Source organism: Bufo bufo, chromosome 3, assembly GCF_905171765.1.
Source record: "Bufo bufo chromosome 3, aBufBuf1.1, whole genome shotgun sequence".
In the NCBI taxonomy this organism is placed as follows: Eukaryota; Metazoa; Chordata; class Amphibia; order Anura; family Bufonidae; genus Bufo; species Bufo bufo.
The window spans coordinates 693,582,025-693,602,712 of record NC_053391.1 but is presented as its reverse complement, the minus strand read 5'-3'; the positions used below and the strand labels follow the sequence as shown (position 1 = coordinate 693,602,712).

The window sequence follows — 20,688 nt, the reverse complement described above, 5'->3', positions numbered from 1 at the left end:
ATGAGTTCAAATAATGTAGTAGTTGTCACCTGCAGTCCTATGTAACACCACAGATAACACAGTGATAACTCTCTATGAGTTCAAATAATGTAGTAGTTGTCACCTGCAGTCCTATGTAACACCACAGATAACACAGTGATAACTCTCTGAGTACAGATGATGTAGTAGATGTCACCTGCAGTCCTATGTAACACCACAGATAACACAGTGATAACTCTCTGAGTACAGATAATGTAGTAGATGTCACCTGCAGTCCTATGTAACACCACAGATAACACAGTCAGAACTCTCTGAGTACAGATAATGTAGTAGATGTTACCTGCAGTCCTATGTAACACCACAGATAACACACTGATAACTCTCTGAGTACAGATAATGTAGTAGATGTCACCTGCAGTCCTATGTAACACCACAGATAACACAGTGATAACTCTCTGAGTACAGATAATGTAGTAGATGTCACCTGCAGTCCTATGTAACACCACAGATAACACACTGATAACTCTCTGAGTACAGATAATGTAGTAGATGTCACCTGCAGTCCTATGTAACACCACAGATAACACACTGATAACTCTCTGAGTACAGATAATGTAGTAGATGTCACCTGCAGTCCTATGTAACACCACAGATAACACAGTGATAACTCTCTGAGTACAGATAATGTAGTAGATGTCACCTGCAGTCCTATGTAACACCACAGATAACACAGTGATAACTCTCTGAGTACAGATAATGTAGTAGATGTCACCTGCAGTCCTATGTAACACCACAGATAACACAGTGATAACTCTCTGAGTACAGATAATGTAGTAGATGTCACCTGCAGTCCTATGTAACACCACAGATAACACAGTGATAACTCTCAGAGTACAGATAATGTAGTAGATATCACCTGCAGTCCTATGTAACACCACAGATAACACAGTGATAACTCTCTGAGTACAGATAATGTAGTAGATGTCACCTGCAGTCCTATGTAACACAACAGATAACACAGTGACAACTCTCTGTGTACAGATAATGCAGTAGTTGTCACCTGCAGTCCTATGTAACACCACAGATAACACACTGATAACTCTCTGAGTAAAGATAATGTAGTAGATGTCACCTGCAGTCCTATGTAACACCACAGATAACACACTGATAACTCTCTGAGTACAGATAATGTAGTAGATGTCACCTGCAGTCCTATGTAACACCACAGATAACACAGTGATAACTCTCTGAGTACAGATAATGTAGTAGATATCACCTGCAGTCCTATGTAACACCACAGATAACACAGTGATAGCTCTCTGAGTACAGATAATGTAGTAGATGTCACCTGCAGTCCTATGTAACACCATAGATAACACAGTGATAGCTCTCTGAGTACAGATAATGTAGTAGATGTTCCCTGCAGTCCTATGTAACACCACAGATAACACAGTGATAACTCTCTGAGTACAGATAATGTAGTAGATGTCACCTGCAGTCCTATGTAACACCACAGATAACACAGTGACAACTCTCTGAGTACAGATAATGTAGTAGATGTCACCTGCAGTCCTATGTAACACCACAGATAACACACTGATAACTCTCTGAGTACAGATAATGTAGTAGATACCACCTGCAGTCCTATGTAACACCACAGATAACACAGGGATAACTTTCTGAGTACAGATAATGCAGTAGATGTCACCTGCAGTCCTATGTAACACCACAGATAACACAGTGATAACTCTCTGAGTACAGATAATGTAGTAGATGTCACCTGCAGTCCTATGTAACACCATAGATAACACAGTGATAACTCTGAGTACAGATAATGTAGTAGATGTCATCTGCAGTCCTATGTAACACCACAGATAACACAGTGATAGCTCTCTGAGTACAGATAATGTAGTAGATGTCACCTGCAGTCCTATGTAACACCACAGATAACACAGTGACAACTCTCAGAGTACAGATAATGCAGTAGATGTCACCTGCAGTCCTATGTAACACCTCAGGGTGGAGGAGGGGCTGGTGTAGACTATGTTACTACTGCTTCTTCTTTCATTCCCTGGGGTGACTGCGGTTTACAGGCCACGACCCTGAGGCTGCACTACTGAGCCCCTGTCAGGTGAGGTGTTGTCATGGAGACCTGGATCCTCATCATTTACCGCCCTGTGTGGATGGTGCTCTGAGGTCTCCATGACAACTCCTGACACCCACCACTACTGCCCCCTCCACAGGAACAACTACCCCCAGCATCCCTAATACTGAGCTGTACTACAGGTGCTCCATGGTGAGGGCACTGACTGATGGAGAAAGTCCATGGAAAGTTCTACACAAGTCGCAGAATCACCAGTAACGGACTCTGCCCAGAATACTGTCCGATATCTATTATCTGTCACCCAGGCCTCCACAGGCTCCCCTCCTCACCCCTGCGGTTTCCCAGCCGCCCCCTGCACCGTGTGACCAGTGTCAGGCGCAGACCCCCAGCTGCTGGGCGGCACTAGGACCGCGCGGCGCCCCGGCACTAGTCGCAGGCTGTCCCCCGCCCGCGCCTCCGGTACCGCAGCGATGTGGCTCCTGCGCTCCGCTTGCCCGGGGGCCCTGGGGAGCAGGTGCGTGCGGCGGAGGAGCCCGGGGTGGGCTGAGGGATGGCGGTGGGGAGGGGCGGCCGAGCACAGAGGACGTGCCTTCCCCGCAGCCCCGGACTGAACGTGTGCCCGGCATCCATGTAGTGAGTGCATGTGTGTGCATGGCAGCGGGGCCGGCGGTGGGCGGCTGGCAGCATGCTCCTCGTCCTGCATCACGTACTCACTGCCCTTCTCCATTTCTTTAGACGGGGGCAGCAGGCTTTCCTGAAGGCAGAAGACGCGGCGGCTCCGGGAGGAGGATGCTCCGAAGCCCTGCAGGTAGGAGACCTCACCTGGCACCTGTGGGCACAGCCCTGGCACCCCGGGTAGGGGGCACTGTTGGCAGGATGTGCCACCCGGTGTCTAGAGCTCTACAGAGGGGACTTCTGGACGTGGCACTTGGGGGGACTGCTTGGCTTCTACCCTCTTCAGCTGACTGGTAGGGTTTTAGTGGAAGGTGCCAGCTGCGCCCACAAGTTCCTGTATAGTCCCCCACATCTGAGAGTTGGGCATCAGGTGCCACATGTATTGAGGTTGGAGGGGCAGGACACATGGGCACCAAGTCTTTTCTGAGAGGGTCCTGCAGCCGAGGATGTTGGTGGTGGTAGTGTGGGGTTTTATGATTGAACATTGCAGGCTAGTGAGATCTGGGTAACAGCTGGCAGGCATGGCACCAGGCTGTGTTGTGCCGTATGTGGGCTTTGCAAGACACTTGTGGATTCTTTCGGGCACAGATTAGGCACACAATGGGCACAGAGGGCACACATTGGGCACAGACCGGGCACAGATCAGACACACATCGGGCACACATTGGGCACAGACAGGGCACACAGCATGCACTGATCAGGCACAGACAGGCACACATCGGGCACACATGGGGCACAGACCGGACACACATGGGGCACAGACCAGGCACACAGCAGGCACAGACTGGGCACAGATCAGGAACACATAGGGCACAGACCGGACACACAGCAGGCACAGACCGGGCACACATCGGGCACACTAGATGGTTCGGCACATTGCTGGGCAGCAGGTGGCACCTGATCTGAGAGGTGATGAGAAATACTAACACTTGAGATTGTTGTTTGGATACATTGTAACGTCTCCTGCAGCCAGATGTTCTGAAACTACTACTCCCAGAGTGTCCTGAGTGCCGCTCAGCAATCACACGCTGAGGGTTGTACTGACTGTTGTGTCAAACATTTATTATCGACTGAAATATAAGTAATGATGATGGAAATACTGTATGTGATGTCACCGGGAGTTTATAGAAATACTGCCATATAATGTACAGGGCAGCAGGAACGTAGGAGATGTCACCTGCAGTCCTATGTAACACCACAGATAACAGTGATAACTCTCTGAGTACAGATACTGTAGTAGATGTAATCTGCAGTCCTATGTAACACCACAGATAACAGTCAGAACTCTCTGAGTACAGATAATGTAGTAGATGTCACCTGCAGTCCTATGTAACACCACAGATAACAGTCAGAACTCTCAGAGTACAGATAATGTAGTAGATGTCACCTGCAGTCCTATGTAACACCACAGATAACACACTGATAACTCTCTAAGTACAGATAATGTAGTAGATGTCACCTGCAGTCCTATGTAACACCACAGATAACACAGTGATAACTCTCTGAGTACAGATAATGTAGATGTCACCTGCAGTCCTATGTAACACCACAGATAACACTGTGATAACTCTCTGAGTACAGATAATGTAGTAGATGTCACCTGCAGTCCTATGTAACACCACAGATAACACAGTGATAACTCTCTGAGTACAGATAATGTAGGAGATGTCACCTGCAGTCCTATGTAACACCATAGATAACACAATGATAACTCTCTGAGTACAGATAATATAGTAGATGTCACCTGCAGTCCTATGTAACACCACAGATAACACAGTGATAACTCTCTGAGTACAGATAATGTAGGAGATGCCACCTGCAGTCCTATGTAACACCACAGATAACCCTGAGCGGTGTCACATGACAGCCTCCATTCTGCAGCAGTGACACAGTGTAACATAATAGTCAGACACACAGAGAATTTCTCGTATCAGGAATAGTCCACCAGCCTTTTGAAGACATTCCACTGGGTAAACTGGGACTGACCTCGTCCTTATGGACAATACATTTATAGCACATGGGAGACATTATGGGGGGGGGGGGGGGGATTTTCCTAATGTTCGCTCTGGTCCCGGCGGCTCCTTCCCTCTGGACGCTTCTTGGATTCCATGATTAATTTTAGCCATGAGCTCAGAATCACACTCCTCTGATGCTTATTTCCTGGAGCTTCTCCTTTAAGACGTCACGAGTGAAATCCGATAAACGTTTCCTGGAGAGTGGCGCCCCCTGTGGTCTTCAGGAGTACTGAAGGGTCTCTGGGGCCTGCTGGTCACTCGGAGCCTGGAGCCGGTGCAGTTTGTGTGTCTCCTGGATGGAGACCTTTCCATGCAGCAGTTGGCGGTGTTTCTGTGAGTGGCAGTCGGGGGGCATTCATTGACAGCCCAGGAATTCCCCGTGATTAACACTCTGCGTACTGCTGTAATGGCGTCTCCCTGGAACCGAACAGCTAACACTCCAAATATTCCTACTGCCAGAGATCCGACACAGAGAATGAAGTCTTGGTGAGGAGAAGGCTCACACTAGAGGGAATGCTTCCATATTACTGAATGATCATTAACACAGATCACATTTGTAGGTATCTCCACAGACAGACGTCTTCTGGCCATCAACACCTGTCAGCCTTCACTAGTCTCCATGAGTCTTCTCCAGACTTCACCATTCTTAACCAGTTTTCATAATTTTACACCAGTCTCCACCAGTCTTCATCACTCATTGGCAGTTCCCACTAGTGTCCACCATTCTTTACCAGTCTACACCAGTTTTCACCAGTCTAAATTAGTCTTCACAAGCCCCTACCAGTCTTCACCAGTCTACTTTAGTCCTCACTGGTCTCCACCAGTGTACATCTGTCTTTAGAAGTCTTCATTAATCTTCATCAGGCTTCAAAAGCCTCCATGATTTTACCACGTTACCAGTTCTCACTAGTGTCCACCTGTATGTACCAGTTTCCACTATACAGCAGTCTACATTACTCTTCACTAGTCTCCAGCAGTCTTTACCAGTCTACATTACTCTTCACTAGTCTCCAGCAGTCTTTACCAGTCTACATTACTCTTCACTAGTCTCCAGCAGTCTTTACCAGTCTACATTACTCTTCACTAGTCTCCAGCAGTCTTTACCAGTCTACATTACTCTTCACTAGTCTCCAGCAGTCTTTACAAGTCTACATTACTTTTCACTAGTCTCCAGCAGTCTTTACAGTCTACATTACTCTTCACTAGTCTCCAGCAGTCTTTACCAGTCTACATTACTTTTCACTAGTCTCCAGCAGTCTTTACCAGTCTACATTACTCTTCACTAGTCTCCAGCAGTCTTTACCAGTCTACATTACTCTTCACTAGTCTCCAGCAGTCTTTACCAGTCTACATTACTCTTCACTAGTCTCCAGCAGTCTTTACCAGTCTACATTACTCTTCACTAGTCTCCAGCAGTCTACATTACTTTTCACTAGTCTCCAGCAGTCTTTACCAGTCTACATTACTCTTCACTAGTTTCCAGCAGTCTTTACCAGTCTACATTACTCTTCACTAGTCTCCAGCAGTCTTTACCAGTCTACATTACTCTTCACTAGTCTCCAGCAGTCTTTACCAGTCTACATTACTCTTCACTAGTCTCCAGCAGTCTACATTACTTTTCACTAGTCTCCAGCAGTCTTTACCAGTCTACATTACTCTTCACTAGTCTCCAGCAGTCTTTACCAGTCTACATTACTCTTCACTAGTCTCCAGCAGTCTTTACCAGTCTACATTACTCTTCACTAGTCTCCAGCAGTCTTTACCAGTCTACATTACTCTTCACTAGTCTCCAGCAGTCTACATTACTTTTCACTAGTCTGCAGCAGTCTTTACCAGTCTACTTTACTCTTCACTAGTCTCCAGCAGTCTTTACCAGTCTACATTACTCTTCACTAGTCTCCAGCAGTCTTTACCAGTCTTCATTACTTTTCACTAGTCTCCAGCAGTCTTTACCAGTCTACATTACTCTTCACTAGTCTCCAGCAGTCTTTACCAGTCTACATTACTCTTCACAAGTCTCCAGCAGTCTTTGCCAGTCTACATTACTCTTCACTAGTCTCCAGCAGTCTTTACCAGTCTACTTTACTCTTCACTAGTCTCCAGCAGTCTTTACCAGTCTACATTACTCTTCACTAGTCTCCAGCAGTCTTTACCAGTCTACATTACTTTTCACTAGTCTCCAGCAGTCTTTGCCAGTTGTAAGGGATCGCTCTCTCTCAGGGGTTCACAATCACAGACTTCTCATCTGACAACGGGGTTCAAGTCCAAAAAATGCTTTATTTTGGCACTTCAGCACCATCACATACATAAACACCTGTCTGTCTGGTCTCTACCTAATACATGTGATGTATCTATCTCAGCTATAGAGCGCCGTTCACCAGCACGGTATTAGGTCCGGCTTTCCTCAGCCTTGTGGCCCCTCAGCCCTCCTGACTGAGACCACACAGAGCATCTGCAGGCTTCAGTTTCCAAGTCTCCACTGGACTCCTGCACTGAGGGCTGGTTTCTCCCCCCAGTGATTATAGCCAGCTGGCCTCACCTGTGGTGGAATAGGGGTGTGGGCTAAAATATCCACCCCCTGTACACCTCTATCTTGTATGAGGCCCGTCACTGCCTCACACAGTCTACATTGGTCTTTACTAGTCTCCACCAGGCTTTAGAAATATTTATTAGTCTTCATCAGGCTTCAATAGTTTCCATGTTTTCATCACTTGTTGCCGATTCTCACTAATCTTCACCAGTCTACTTTAGTCTTCACTAGTCTCCACCAGTCTTCACCAGTCTACATTAGTGTTTATTAGTTTCCACCAGTCTACACCAGTATTAATAAGTCTTTATTATTCTTCATCAAGCTTCTATAGTCTCCATATTTTCATTGCTTGTTACCAGGTCTCACTAGTATCCACCAGTCTTTACTAGTCTCCTCTAGTTTTTACCAGTCTATATTAGTCTTCACTAGTCTCCACCAGTCTTCACCTTTTTACATTAGTCTTCACTAGTCTCCACTAGTCTACATCAGTCTTTAGAAGTCTTCATTAATCCTCATCAAGCTTCAACAGTCTCTATATTTTCATTGCTTATTACCAGTTCTCACTAGTGTCCACAAGTCTTTACCAATCTCTACTAGTTTTAACTAGTGTTCATTATTCTTCACTAGTCTTCACCATTCTACGTCAGTCTTCACCAGTCTTCACCAGTCTTCATCATTCTTCACCAGTCTCCACCATTGTCCACCAGTCTTCTTGAGTCTTCATTAGTTTTCACCAGTCTTCATCATTCTTCCCGAATCGCTGCCAGTTTTCATGTGCGTTCATTAATCTTTGCCAGTCTTCAACAGTCTTTATAAGCCTTCACTGGTCTCCATAAGTGCACCAGTCTGCATGAGTCTTCATCAGTGTACACCAGTCTTCATTCGTGTCCACCAGTCGTTATCAGCTTTATTACTCTGCAGCACTCTCCACTAGTCCCCACTAGTATCTATGAGTCTTCACCAGTTTTAATCAGTCTCCACCAGGCTCCACCAGGCTCCACCAGTCTTTATAAACCTTCATTAGTCTTCACCAGTCTCCACCAGTCTTTATAAGCCTTCGTTGGTATTTACCAGTCTTCACCAGTCTTTATAAGCCTTCATTAGTCTTCACCAGTCTCCACCAGTCCCCAACCAGTCTTTATAAGCCTTCATTAGTCTTCACCAGTCTCCACCAGTCCCCAACCAGTCTTTATACGCCTTCGTTAATCTTTACCAGTCCCCACCAGTCTTTATAAGCCTTCATTAGTCTTCACCAGTCTCCACCAGTCTTTATAAGCCTTCATTAGTCTTCACCAGTCCCCAACCAGTCTTTATAAGCTTTCATTAGTCTTCAACAGTCCCCAACCAGTCTTTATAAGCCTTCATTAGTCTTCACCAGTCCCCCACCAGTCTTTTTAAGCCTTCATTAGTCTTCACCAGTTTCCATCAGTCCTCCACCAGTCTTAATGAGCCTTCATTAGTCTTCACCAGTCTCCCACCAGTCTCCGTGAGCTTTCATTAGCCTTCACCAGTGTACTTGTTGCATGATCAGTTTTCATTTATCATTGAAGTCAGCCGGATTGCAGAGAGGACCATGTCCACCTCCTCCCCAGCTTCATTCCCCGCCCAAGGGGTCAGTTTTGTGTTCTCCTGCTGGTCTTCTCCATGCATCACATGGAGAAGCACTGCTGCAGGACTGGACTTTTTCATTTGTTGTTCCCAGCTCAAGGAACCTGTGTGTGGATCTAAGACTAACCAGCAGAGCTGACAATCTGCTGAGTCTGCGAGCTGCTGTGTAGAGCCTGCAGTGAGGTAACGAGCAGCACTTGGCAGAGTTTGTCATTGAGGATGCCACGCTGCACATCACATACACGCCGGAGCAGCAGAGCCGAAGAACAAGAAAATCCAATTACTCACCGCCGCAATGTTTGTCTCAAGTAATTTGGGGACGTCTCCGGCTTGTGGCGCGTGTAATAATATCAACTGGTGAGGAGGGTGAACGCCCCCGATTGTCAGACTGCGCCCCAAACATCATGTAATGTGGGACCTCTCATCACAGCGTAACCCCAGTATCCCCCAAATACTAAGCAGGCATTACAGATTTACTGCCCCCAGACCCATCTCATACCGCCCTGCCTGTCACTCCTTACAGCATTCATGAATTAGGTAGCTCAGGATGAACACAGACATGGGGCCCTTCCTGATAGCGCACTAGTACAGAACATGAAACTAAGTGTTACATTCTTGTAAACAGGAGGCAGTATTATAGTAGTTATATTCTTGTACATAGGAGCAGTATTATAGTAGTTATATTCTTGTACATAGGAGCAGTATTATAGTAGTTATATTACTGTACATTGGAGCAGTATTATAGTAGTTATATTCTTGTACATAGGAGCAGTATTATAGTAGTTATATTCTTGTACATAGGAGGCAGTATTATAGTAGTTATATTCTTGTACATAGGAGCAGTATTATAGTAGTTATATTCTTGTACATAGGAGCAGTATTATAGTAGTTATATTCTTGTACATAGGAGGCAGTATTACAGTAGTTATATTCTTGTGCATAAGAGGCAGTATTATAGTAGTTATAGTCTTGTACATAGGAGCAGTATTATAGTAGTTATATTCTTGTACGTAGGAGACAGTATTATAGTAGTTATATTCTTGTACATAGGATCAGTATTATAGTAGTTATATTCTTGTACATAGGAGCAGTATTATAGTAGTTATATTCTTGTACATAGTAGACAGTATTATAGTAGTTATATTTTTGTACATTGGGGGCAGTATTATAGTAGTTATATCCTTGTACATAGGAGCAGTATTATAGTAGTTATATTCTTGTACACAGGAGCAGTATTATAGTAGTTATATTCTTGTACATAGGAGGCAGTATTATAGTAGTTATATTCTTGTACATAGGAGCAGTATTATAGTAGTTATATTCTTGTACATAGGAGGCAGTATTATAGTAGTTATATTCTTGTACATATGAGGCAGTATTATAGTAGTTATATTCTTGTACATAGGAGGCAGCATTATAGTAGTTATATTCTTGTACATAGGAGCAGTATTATAGTAGTTATATTCTTGTACATAGGAGGCAGTATTATAGTAGTTATATTCTTGTACATAGGAGCAGTATTATAGTAGTAATATTCTTGTACATAGGAGCAGTATTATAGTAGTTATATTCTTGTACATAGGAGCAGTATTATAGTAGTTATATTCTTGTACATAGGAGGCAGTATTATAGTAGTTATATTCTTGTACATAGGAGCAGTATTATAGTAGTTATATTCTTGTACATAGGAGACAGTATTATAGTAGTTATATTCTTGTACATTGGAGCAGTATTATAGTAGTTATATTCTTGTACATAGGAGCAGTATTATAGTAGTTATATTCTTGTACATAGGAGACAGTATTATAGTAGTTATATTCCTGTACATAGGAGCAGTATTATAGTAGTTATATTCTTGTACATAGGAGGCAGTATTATAGTAGTTATATTCTTGTACATAGGAGGCAGTATTATAGTAGTTATATTCTTGTACATAGGAGCAGTATTATAGTAGTTATATTCTTGTACATAGGAGCAGTATTATAGTAGTTATATTCTTGTACATAGGAGCAGTATTATAGTAGTTATATTCTTGTACCTAGGAGCAGTATTATAGTAGTTATATTCTTGTACATAGGAAGCAGTATTATAGTAGTTATATTCTTGTACATAGGAGCAGTATTATAGTAGTTATATTCTTGTACATAGGAGCAGTATTATAGTAGTTATATTCTTGTACATAGGAGCAGTATTATAGTAGTTATATTCTTTTACATAGGAGGCGGTATTATAGTAGTTATATTCTTGTACATAGGAGCAGTATTATAGTAGTTATATTCTTGTACATAGGAGCAGTATTATAGTAGTTATATTCTTTTACATAGGAGGCGGTATTATAGTAGTTATATTCTTTTACATAGGAGGCGGTATTATAGTAGTTATATTCTTGTACATAGGAGGCAGTATTATAGTAGTTATATTCTTGTACATAGGAGCAGTATTATAGTAGTTATATTCTTGTACATAGGAGCAGTATTATAGTAGTTATATTCTTGTACATAGGAGCAGTATTATAGTAGTTATATTCTTGTACATAGGAGCAGTATTATAGTAGTTATATTCTTGTACATAGGAGAAGTATTATAGTAGTTATATTCTTGTACATAGGAGCAGTATTATAGTAGTTATATTCTTGTACATAGGAGGCAGTATTATAGTAGTTATATTCTTGTATATAGGAGGCAGTATTATAGTAGTTATATTTTTGTACATAGGAGCAGTATTATAGTAGTTATATTCTTGTACATAGGAGGCAGTATTATAGTAGTTATATTCCTGTACATAGGAGCAGTATTATAGTAGTTATTTTTTTGTACATAGGAGGCAATATTATAGTAGTTATATTTTGTATTACCTAAATACCTAACTAATCCATGGGAAAGTTTAATGGAGATGTCTGCATTATATGAATGGTGTTATCGTTGAGGGATAGTGTTACCTGGCTCATTAGCCTTCGGTTGCTTTCCATGCAACCAATGCAAATTGGTTATTCAGGTTATTTGGATAAGTGTTAATTAGGAGAGTGGATTTTCCTTCTGTCCCTGGGGTTCTAATATTGCGGGGCTCTCATTTGTCACCCCCTATTGAACATGCATGATAAAAGTCATTGATTAGCCGTCAGTCCTGGAGGTTTGCGATTTCTCATGGCTAATGGTCTCTTTAAGTGATTGAGCGCCAGCAGTCGATTGATTATCGCTTTCTCATTCTGACCTCCTGTAGATCCTGGGTACCAATGAGCAATAAAACACTAAATCAGAATACGACGACTGCACAACACAAATAGAACGCAAAGTGTCAAAAATGAATATCTCCTAGATGGGACAAACCCAGACACTCAGCATGTACACAGATATAATACAAAAATGTATATCCAAAAATGTATCTTTATTGAAATCGATAAAACAAATAAATAGATGCATAAAGACAGACACAACCACACGGAGAGTGCACACAATACGCCGGGGCATCAGGTTATAGCATTGCAAGTAATGGAAAAGGTGGGATGGAGAAACAAGCATAAATAAATACTAAATCCCACCATGTGTCTCCCCCACCTAGATAACAAACCATGATTCACAGCGTATGCACAATACAGACCCGGCTAGTGGCACCTCCTAGAGACCCCGACACGTGTTTCAGGGGGAGCAGCATGCCTTTATATAAGAAGATGTTGAAGTAGTTGTCCCATGTGCAGACACCCACTTTGGGGTACATTTGTGCAGATCCTGCCCAATTCCTACCCCTTTCCATTGGCTTCTTCCCTTTCTCAGGACTGTGCCAGCTGTATATATATATATATATATATATACAGTATATACATATTTGCCCATAGTGGTTCTCTACTTTCCTCTCTCCGCCCTTTGGGTTTCAATTTCTCATTTTTCCAAGATCTCTGCTTGTCGTCAGTGAATGAGAACTTTCCGGTTTACATCCAGATGCTGAAAGCTCATCCTGACCTACGGGTTTGTCACAATTGTATTTAACCTAGACCAGGGATGCCCAGCCTTCGGCCCTCCAGCTGTTGCAAAACTACAACTCCCAACATGCCCTGATAGCTGTAGGTTGTCCAGGCATGATGGAAGTAGCAGTTTTGCAACAGCTGGAGGGCCGCAGGTTGGGTATCCCTGGCCTTGACCATCCTCTTTGATGAACTGATACATTGTAACAAACTGTCAGGACTGGAGAGGGAGGTTTGTGATGTTGATTTGTAGTCTAGAGCTGATCCATTTGTAACAAACCCTCAGCTGGGAGTAGTGTCAGATCAGGGTGGGGTTTGTGTCTGGGGGTGTAGATAAGCATGACCACTGAGCCTTCACTTTTCAGCGTCTGCTGTGTACCCTGGGGGCGGGCACAGCAGAGGGCACCGCCGGCGATGGGGACAGCTCGCCTCCCCCTCCCCGCGCAATGACCTCTGCACATGTCACGGAGCATGCCCTCTACAGTCTCCTATAAAATAGCTTTCATGACTCAGATGGGTGGGCTGTATTCTCCCCACCTGCTGTACACAGGGATGGCGGCCACCATAATCGTGTACAGGAAAAAAAATGGTTAAAAACCTATAATTTATTCCAATATGACTTTATAATCTGCAAAATGGTAATGGGATACTTTCCCTTTAAGTCGAGGCTTTTGGGGGTCTCAGTAATTCCCTCGTTCTGGTTATTTCTGGCCATGGAGAAATGTCAGCCTCTCTATAGGAGAGAGACCGGCAGCTGGGAAGCTGCAAATATATATATATCCAGCGAGCTGAATACCATTGTCTTCTGCAGCCCGATCCAGGGGTAATAAGTATTCACACCCCTCCCTGGTGTCATCTATAAATAATGGAAGTGACCTCGGCCTATCAGAGCACAGATTATTAGGTAGTCCTGTCATGTATAGACATCCCGGGGCAGGTCCTCAGTCCGTGACCCCCGTCCTGTATAATATACAAGTCTGCAGAGCCAAATCCTAAACCTAGATTTCATCATCATCATCATCATCTAAGTCCTGACAACCACTGTGGGCACAATTTTGTGGTTTCTGGGTTTTCAGTCAATTCCCTTCCAATAATTCAGCAAAGATTATACACTGGTGATAGCGCTGCAACATTTCTATACAGACATTGAACAAGCAGGAGATGCTAAGAGATTTAAGCTCTGAAGCTGCATTATAGTGAGTACAGCTCTGGAGTATAATACAGGATGTAACTCAGGATCAGTACAGGATAAGTAATGTATGTACACAGTGACTGCACCAGCAGAATAGTGAGTGCAGCTCTGGAGTATAATACAGGATGTAACTCAGGATCAGTACAGGATAAGTAATGTAATGTATGTACACAGTGACTGCACTAGCAGAATAGTGAGTGCAGCTCTGGAGTATAATACAGGATGTAACTCAGGATCAGTACAGGATAAGTAATGTAATGTATGTACACAGTGACTGCACTAGCAGAATAGTGAGTGCAGCTCTGGAGTATAATACAGGATGTAACTCAGGATCAGTACAGGATAAGTAATGTATGTACACAGTGACTGCACCAGCAGAATAGTGAGTGCAGCTCTGGAGTATAATACAGGATGTAACTCAGGATCAGTACATGATAAGTAATGTAATGTATGTACACAGTGACTGCACCAGCAGAATAGTGAGTGCAGCTCTGGAGTATAATACAGGATGTAAATCAGGATCAGTACAGGATAAGTAATGTATGTATGTACACAGTGACTGCACCAGCAGAATAGTGAGTGCAGCTCTGGAGTATAATACAGGATGTAACTCAGGATCAGTACAGAATAAGTAATGTATGTACACAGTGACTGCACCAGCAGAACAGTGAGTGCAGCTCTGGAGTATAATACAGGATGTAAATCAGGATTAGTACAGGATAAGTAATGTATGTACACAGTGACTGCACCAGCAGAATAGTGAGTGCAGCTCTGGAGTATAATACAGGATGTAAATCAGGATCAGTACAGGATAAGTAATATATGTACACAGTGACTGCACCAGCTGAATAGTGAGTGCAGCTCTGGAGTATAATACAGGATGTAACTCAGGATCAGTACAGGATATGTAATGTATGTACACAGTGACTGCACCAGCAGAATAGTGAGTGCAGCTCTGGAGGATAATACAGGATGTAACTCTGGATCAGTACAGGGTAAGTAATGTATGTACACAGTGACTGCACCAGCAGAATAGTGAGTGCAGCTCTGCAGTATAATACAGGATGTAACTCAGGATCAGTACAGGATAAGTGATGTAATGTATGTACACAGTGACTCCACCAGCAGAATAGTGAGTGCAGCTCTGGGGTATAATACAGAATGTAACTCAGGATCAGTACAGGATAAGTAATGTATGTACACAGTGGCTCCACCAGCAGAATAGTGAGTGCAGCTCTGGAGTATAATACAGGATGTAACTCAGGATCAGTACAGGATAAGTAATGTATGTATGTACACAGTGACTCCACCAGCAGAATAGTGAGTGCAGCTCTGGAATATAATACAGGATGTAACTCAGGATCAGAACAGGATAAGTAATGTAATGTATGTACACAGTGACTGCACCAGCAGAATAGTGAGTGCAGCTCTGGAGTATAATACAGGATGTAACTCTGGATCAGTACAGAATAAGTAATGTATGTACACAGTGACTGCACCAGCAGAACAGTGAGTGCAGCTCTGGAGTATAATACAGGATGTAAATCAGGATTAGTACAGGATAAGTAATGTATGTACACAGTGACTGCACCAGCAGAATAGTGAGTGCAGCTCTGGAGTATAATACAGGATGTAAATCAGGATCAGTACAGGATAAGTAATGTATGTACACAGTGACTGCACCAGCTGAATAGTGAGTGCAGCTCTGGAGTATAATACAGGATGTCACTCAGGATCAGTACAGGATAAGTAATGTATGTACACAGTGACTGCACCAGCAGAATAGGGAGTGCAGCTCTGGAGGATAATACAGGATGTAACTCTGGATCAGTACAGGGTAAGTAATGTATGTACACAGTGACTGCACCAGCAGAATAGTGAGTGCAGCTCTGCAGTATAATACAGGATGTAACTCAGGATCAGTACAGGATAAGTAATACAATGTATGTACACAGTGAATGCACCAGCAGAATAGTGAGTGCAGCTCTGGAGAATAATACAGGATGTAACTGAGGATCAGTACAGGATAAGTAATGTAATGTATGTACACAGTGACTGCACCAACAGAATAGTGAGTGCAGCTCTGGAGTATAATACAGGATATAACTCAGGATCAGTACAGGATAAGTAATGTATGTACACTGTGACTGCACCAGCAGAATAGTGAGTGCAGCTCTGGAGTATAATACAGGATGTAACTCAGGATCAGTACAGGATAAGTAATGTATGTACACAGTGACTGCACCAGCAGAATAGTGAGTGCAGCTCTGGAGTATAATACAGGATGTAACTCAGGATCAGTACAGGATAAGTAATGGGATGTATGTACACAGTGACTGCACCAGCAGAATAGTGAGTGCAGCTCTGGAGTATAATACAGGATGTAACTCAGGATCAGTACAGGATAAGTAATGTATGTACACAGTGACTGCACCAGCAGAATAGTGAGTGCAGCTCTGGAGTATAAAACAGGATGTAACTCAGGATCAGTACAGGATAAGTAATGTAATGTATGTACACAGTGACCGCACCAGCAGAATAGTGAGTGCAGCTCTGGAGTATAATACAGGATGTAACTCAGGATCAGTACAGGATAAGTAATACAATGTATGTACACAGTGAATGCACCAGCAGAATAGTGAGTGCAGCTCTGGAGAATAATACAGGATGTAACTGAGGATCAGTACAGGATAAGTAATGTAATGTATGTACACAGTGACTGCACCAGCAGAATAGTGAGTGCAGCTCTGGAGTATAATACAGGATATAACTCAGGATCAGTACAGGATAAGTAATGTATGTACACTGTGACTGCACCAGCAGAATAGTGAGTGCAGCTCTGGAGTATAATACAGGATGTAACTCAGGATCAGTACAGGATAAGTAATGTATGTACACAGTGACTGCACCAGCAGAATAGTGAGTGCAGCTCTGGAGTATAATACAGGATGTAACTCAGGATCAGTACTGGATAAGTAATGTATGTACACTGTGACTGCACCAGCAGAATAGTGAGTGCAGCTCTGGAGTATAATACAGGATGTAACTCAGGATCAGTACAGGATAAGTAATGTAATGTATGTACACAGTGACTGCACCAGCAGAATAGTGAGTGCAGCTCTGGAGTATAATACAGGATATAACTCAGGATCAGTACAGGATAAGTAATGTATGTACACTGTGACTGCACCAGCAGAATAGTGAGTGCAGCTCTGGAGTATAATACAGGATGTAACTCAGGATCAGTACAGGATAAGTAATGTATGTACACAGTGACTGCACCAGCAGAATAGTGAGTGCAGCTCTGGAGTATAATACAGGATGTAACTCAGGATCAGTACTGGATAAGTAATGTATGTACACTGTGACTGCACCAGCAGAATAGTGAGTGCAGCTCTGGAGTATAATACAGGATGTAACTCAGGATCAGTACAGGATAAGTAATGTATGTACACAGTGACTGCACCAGCAGAATAGTGAGTGCAGCTCAGACTGCCAGAGGACGCTCCTACTGCCCATACATTAGGTGCATTCTCCGGCCCCGCAGCGGCTATTATAGACTGGTGTAAAACACTGCTCTTTGATAAATGACTCCCAGTGACTTTCCTGTAGATCGTTCTATACGTGACCTGTATAGTGGAGATTAGTGGTGCCCGGGGCTTTAACTTGGTAACTATTAATGAATCATGTGATAGCGGAGATGTAACCCCCCCAGGTATTAGCCCCATCATTACCATTTTTCCGTCATAAGCCCCCCGCTCACTCAGGCTTTACTCACGGGGTCATCGCTGTGTGATTGCAGCCTTTGCTGCGCGTTCCGCATCACGCCGGCCCTGATGCATAGATAAATGCTGCAATTAACTTCACTTTAAAGGTTTGTCAATACCCAGCACGCTGCGAGGCGGAGGAGGCGATCAGGTGGCCGCAGTGCTGTGTAGGTAAAGAGCGCGGGGAGGGGGGTGAAATACTCCGCTTTGTATAAGCGACTCTTCTGGAATGTGAGGCAGGCGGCGCCGCTTCTCTTCGGCTGATAATCTTTTTATTATTTATTTTCTGTGAAGAAAGGAACGGTCGCCTGTACCCGAGAGGGACCCCGACCAGTGCTGACTTAAAGGGACACTCTGCTGTAGGGCACAGGGGTGAATGGGCAGTGCCACCGGCACTGGGACAATACCTTTTGCTGATACATTACTACTGGGACCAGGTACTGGAGCACTGGGTATATGAACTGGTACTAGAACTTGGCACTGGAAAACTGGGTTGATATAATGGTTCTGGGACATGGTACTGGAGCACTGGATTGATAGACTGGTACTGGGACATGGTACTGGAGCATTGTGTTGATGGACTGGTACTGGGACATGCTACTGGAGCATTGTGTTGATGGACTGGTACTGGGACATGGTACTGGAGCATTGTGTTGATGGACTGGTACTGGGACATGGTACTGGAGCACTGGTTTGATAGACTGGTACTGGGACATGGTACTGGGGCAGTCAGCTGGTGGACTGGTAATGGGACAAGGTACTTGAGCAGTGGGTAGATTGACTGGTATTGGGACATGGTAATGGAGCATTGTGTTGATGGACTAGTACTGGGACATGGTACTGGAGCATTGTGTTGATGGACTGGTATTGGGACATGGTACTGGAGCATTGTGTTGAAGGACTGGTACTGGGACATGGTATTGGGGCACTCAGCTGGCGGACTGGTACTTGGGGCACTGGGACAATAGCATAGAGTGCACCGGTACTGGGTCAGTGTGGTACTGTCACTGTCACTAAAGCTTTACTTTTATGTTTGTGTAACTGGGCGTTAGTTCTAGGCACTGGTATTGTGGTACTGGTCCTGGGAATGTGTAATGGGACACTGATTGTTGTCAGTTCCGCATTCTTACGCCTACCGGACAGTGGATCTGGTGGAGGACTGACTGGGGCTGTAGGTGTGTAGAGGTATGTCGGTCGCACTGGTTATAATGGTCGACGTGTTCTCAGTTGCGGGGGAGGGGTATAATAATATCAGTACAGTATCAGATTGGGGGGGGGGGGATAGGGATCCAGAGTAAAAGTGGGTTCAGAATGAAATCTGGCGTTCATATCCCCCTGACTGTGGCTGATATTAACCCCTCCGCCCCCGCCCCACTGACCGCCCCTCCCCCAGCCACAGCGCCCCCCCCCCCCCCCCCCCCCCCGTCCGTCCGTTAGGAATGTTGTAACTCTCCAAGGTTCTAAATAAAGTAACAGATTTGCTACAATGTAATAACACAGGATTTAAAGAGTGACAACCATGCAGCTCACACCTCTCATTAACCCCTCACTGCCTGCACATGCGTCACCGACTGCTAATAAAGGGGATCTCCGGGATATTAAAGCAGCCAGGGTGGCCGGCGTTACGGCTACGCTGTCCCATAAGACGAGTGTTCCGGAATAACCTTTTAATGAACTGATAATACCCAGAAAACCCCTTTAATATTCAGCTCCAGTCACATCCAGAGCTGTATTTACAATTCTGCTCGTTGCTACTTGGAAGCCATCAGTAGTTGAGTTATACAAATCCTTATACTCCAGTCACATCTAGAGCTACATTGACAATTCTACTATAACATCCAGAGCTGTATTCACAGTTCTGCTGGCTCCTGTCACATGATGTCTCCTAATTCAGTCACATCCAGAGCTGTATTTACAATTCTGCTGGTTGCCACTTGGAAGCCATCAGTAGTTTTAGTTGTTATACAATTTCTTATTCTCCAATCACATCTAGAGCTACATTCACAATCCTGCCGTCACACCACGTGTAACATCCAGAGCAGTATTCACAATTCTGCTGGTTTCCTGTTGGCTTAAAGGCTCAGTAAATATACAAAATGCAAAAGAGAAGACCCTCTAAGTCTATCCCCTATGAGAAGTCTTCGTTTGTTTTCCAGGAGATTAGCTCACAATTCTGTGTCTGGATGTAAGGCAGCTGGCCGGAGCAGGAGCTCTCCCCCACTCTTCCGCCAGGATCGCCAAGCCACGCCCATTGGTTAAGCCACACCCTCTGTGTTTTATCAGCCAGTGAATCAGGAGTAAATTGGCCCCTGATTCCTACCCCCCCTGCAGACACCGAGGGCAGGTTTATCCCCTTCACTTTTATCATTCTTTTCTAGGTTTACTGATGCCCTCTAGTGGCGCAGCCTCTGTACAGCACTGCTGGGCTGCTTTGTGGATTATAACAGCGCAGCTAATAGGGCGCTGACACATGCCAAGCTATAGCTATTGTGGATGCAGCTCTGGGTGTGACTGTAATATAAGATATGATGTAAAAGCAGAATTGTGAATGCAGCTCTGGATGGTACTGGAGTAGAAAAATGTGATGTAACAGTAGAATTCACAATGAGAAACAGCCGGCACTCCTTTCTGAGTCATACGCGGTGCACGCGTCCAGGGTCGGCGTCCCACAATCAAATGGAGAAAAGGACTTCCAGAAGAATTGACAGCATCTTGTGAGATGGTGCGGAGTATATTAAGGCCACCCCTGCGACCCGTCCCCATCTCTAGAACGGAGTGTCCAAAGTTCGGGAGAGCACCCTGCGCGTGCGGGACCACCTGACATTCATTTCTGTCAGAGCGCTGAATGTAGCCGAGTGTC

General features: G+C 44.1%; 1 protein-coding gene across 2 annotated transcripts in view; it reads left to right on the top strand.

The window, feature by feature from the left end:
- The first annotated feature begins 2,517 nt into the window (after positions 1-2,517).
- The window catches only part of PDE2A (phosphodiesterase 2A), a 426,878-nt gene continuing 408,707 nt past the window's right edge, over positions 2,518-20,688 (top strand). The window contains exons 1-2 of one of the 2 annotated variants that reach the window (XM_040426563.1): positions 2,518-2,597; positions 2,819-2,891. In XM_040426563.1, coding sequence (XP_040282497.1) covers positions 2,554-2,597; positions 2,819-2,891 — 117 coding nt within the window. In that variant the 5' untranslated portion in view covers positions 2,518-2,553. Of the gene's footprint in view, positions 2,598-2,747; positions 2,892-20,688 lie in introns of those variants that run through there. The other variant, XM_040426562.1, reaches the window with a different exon arrangement.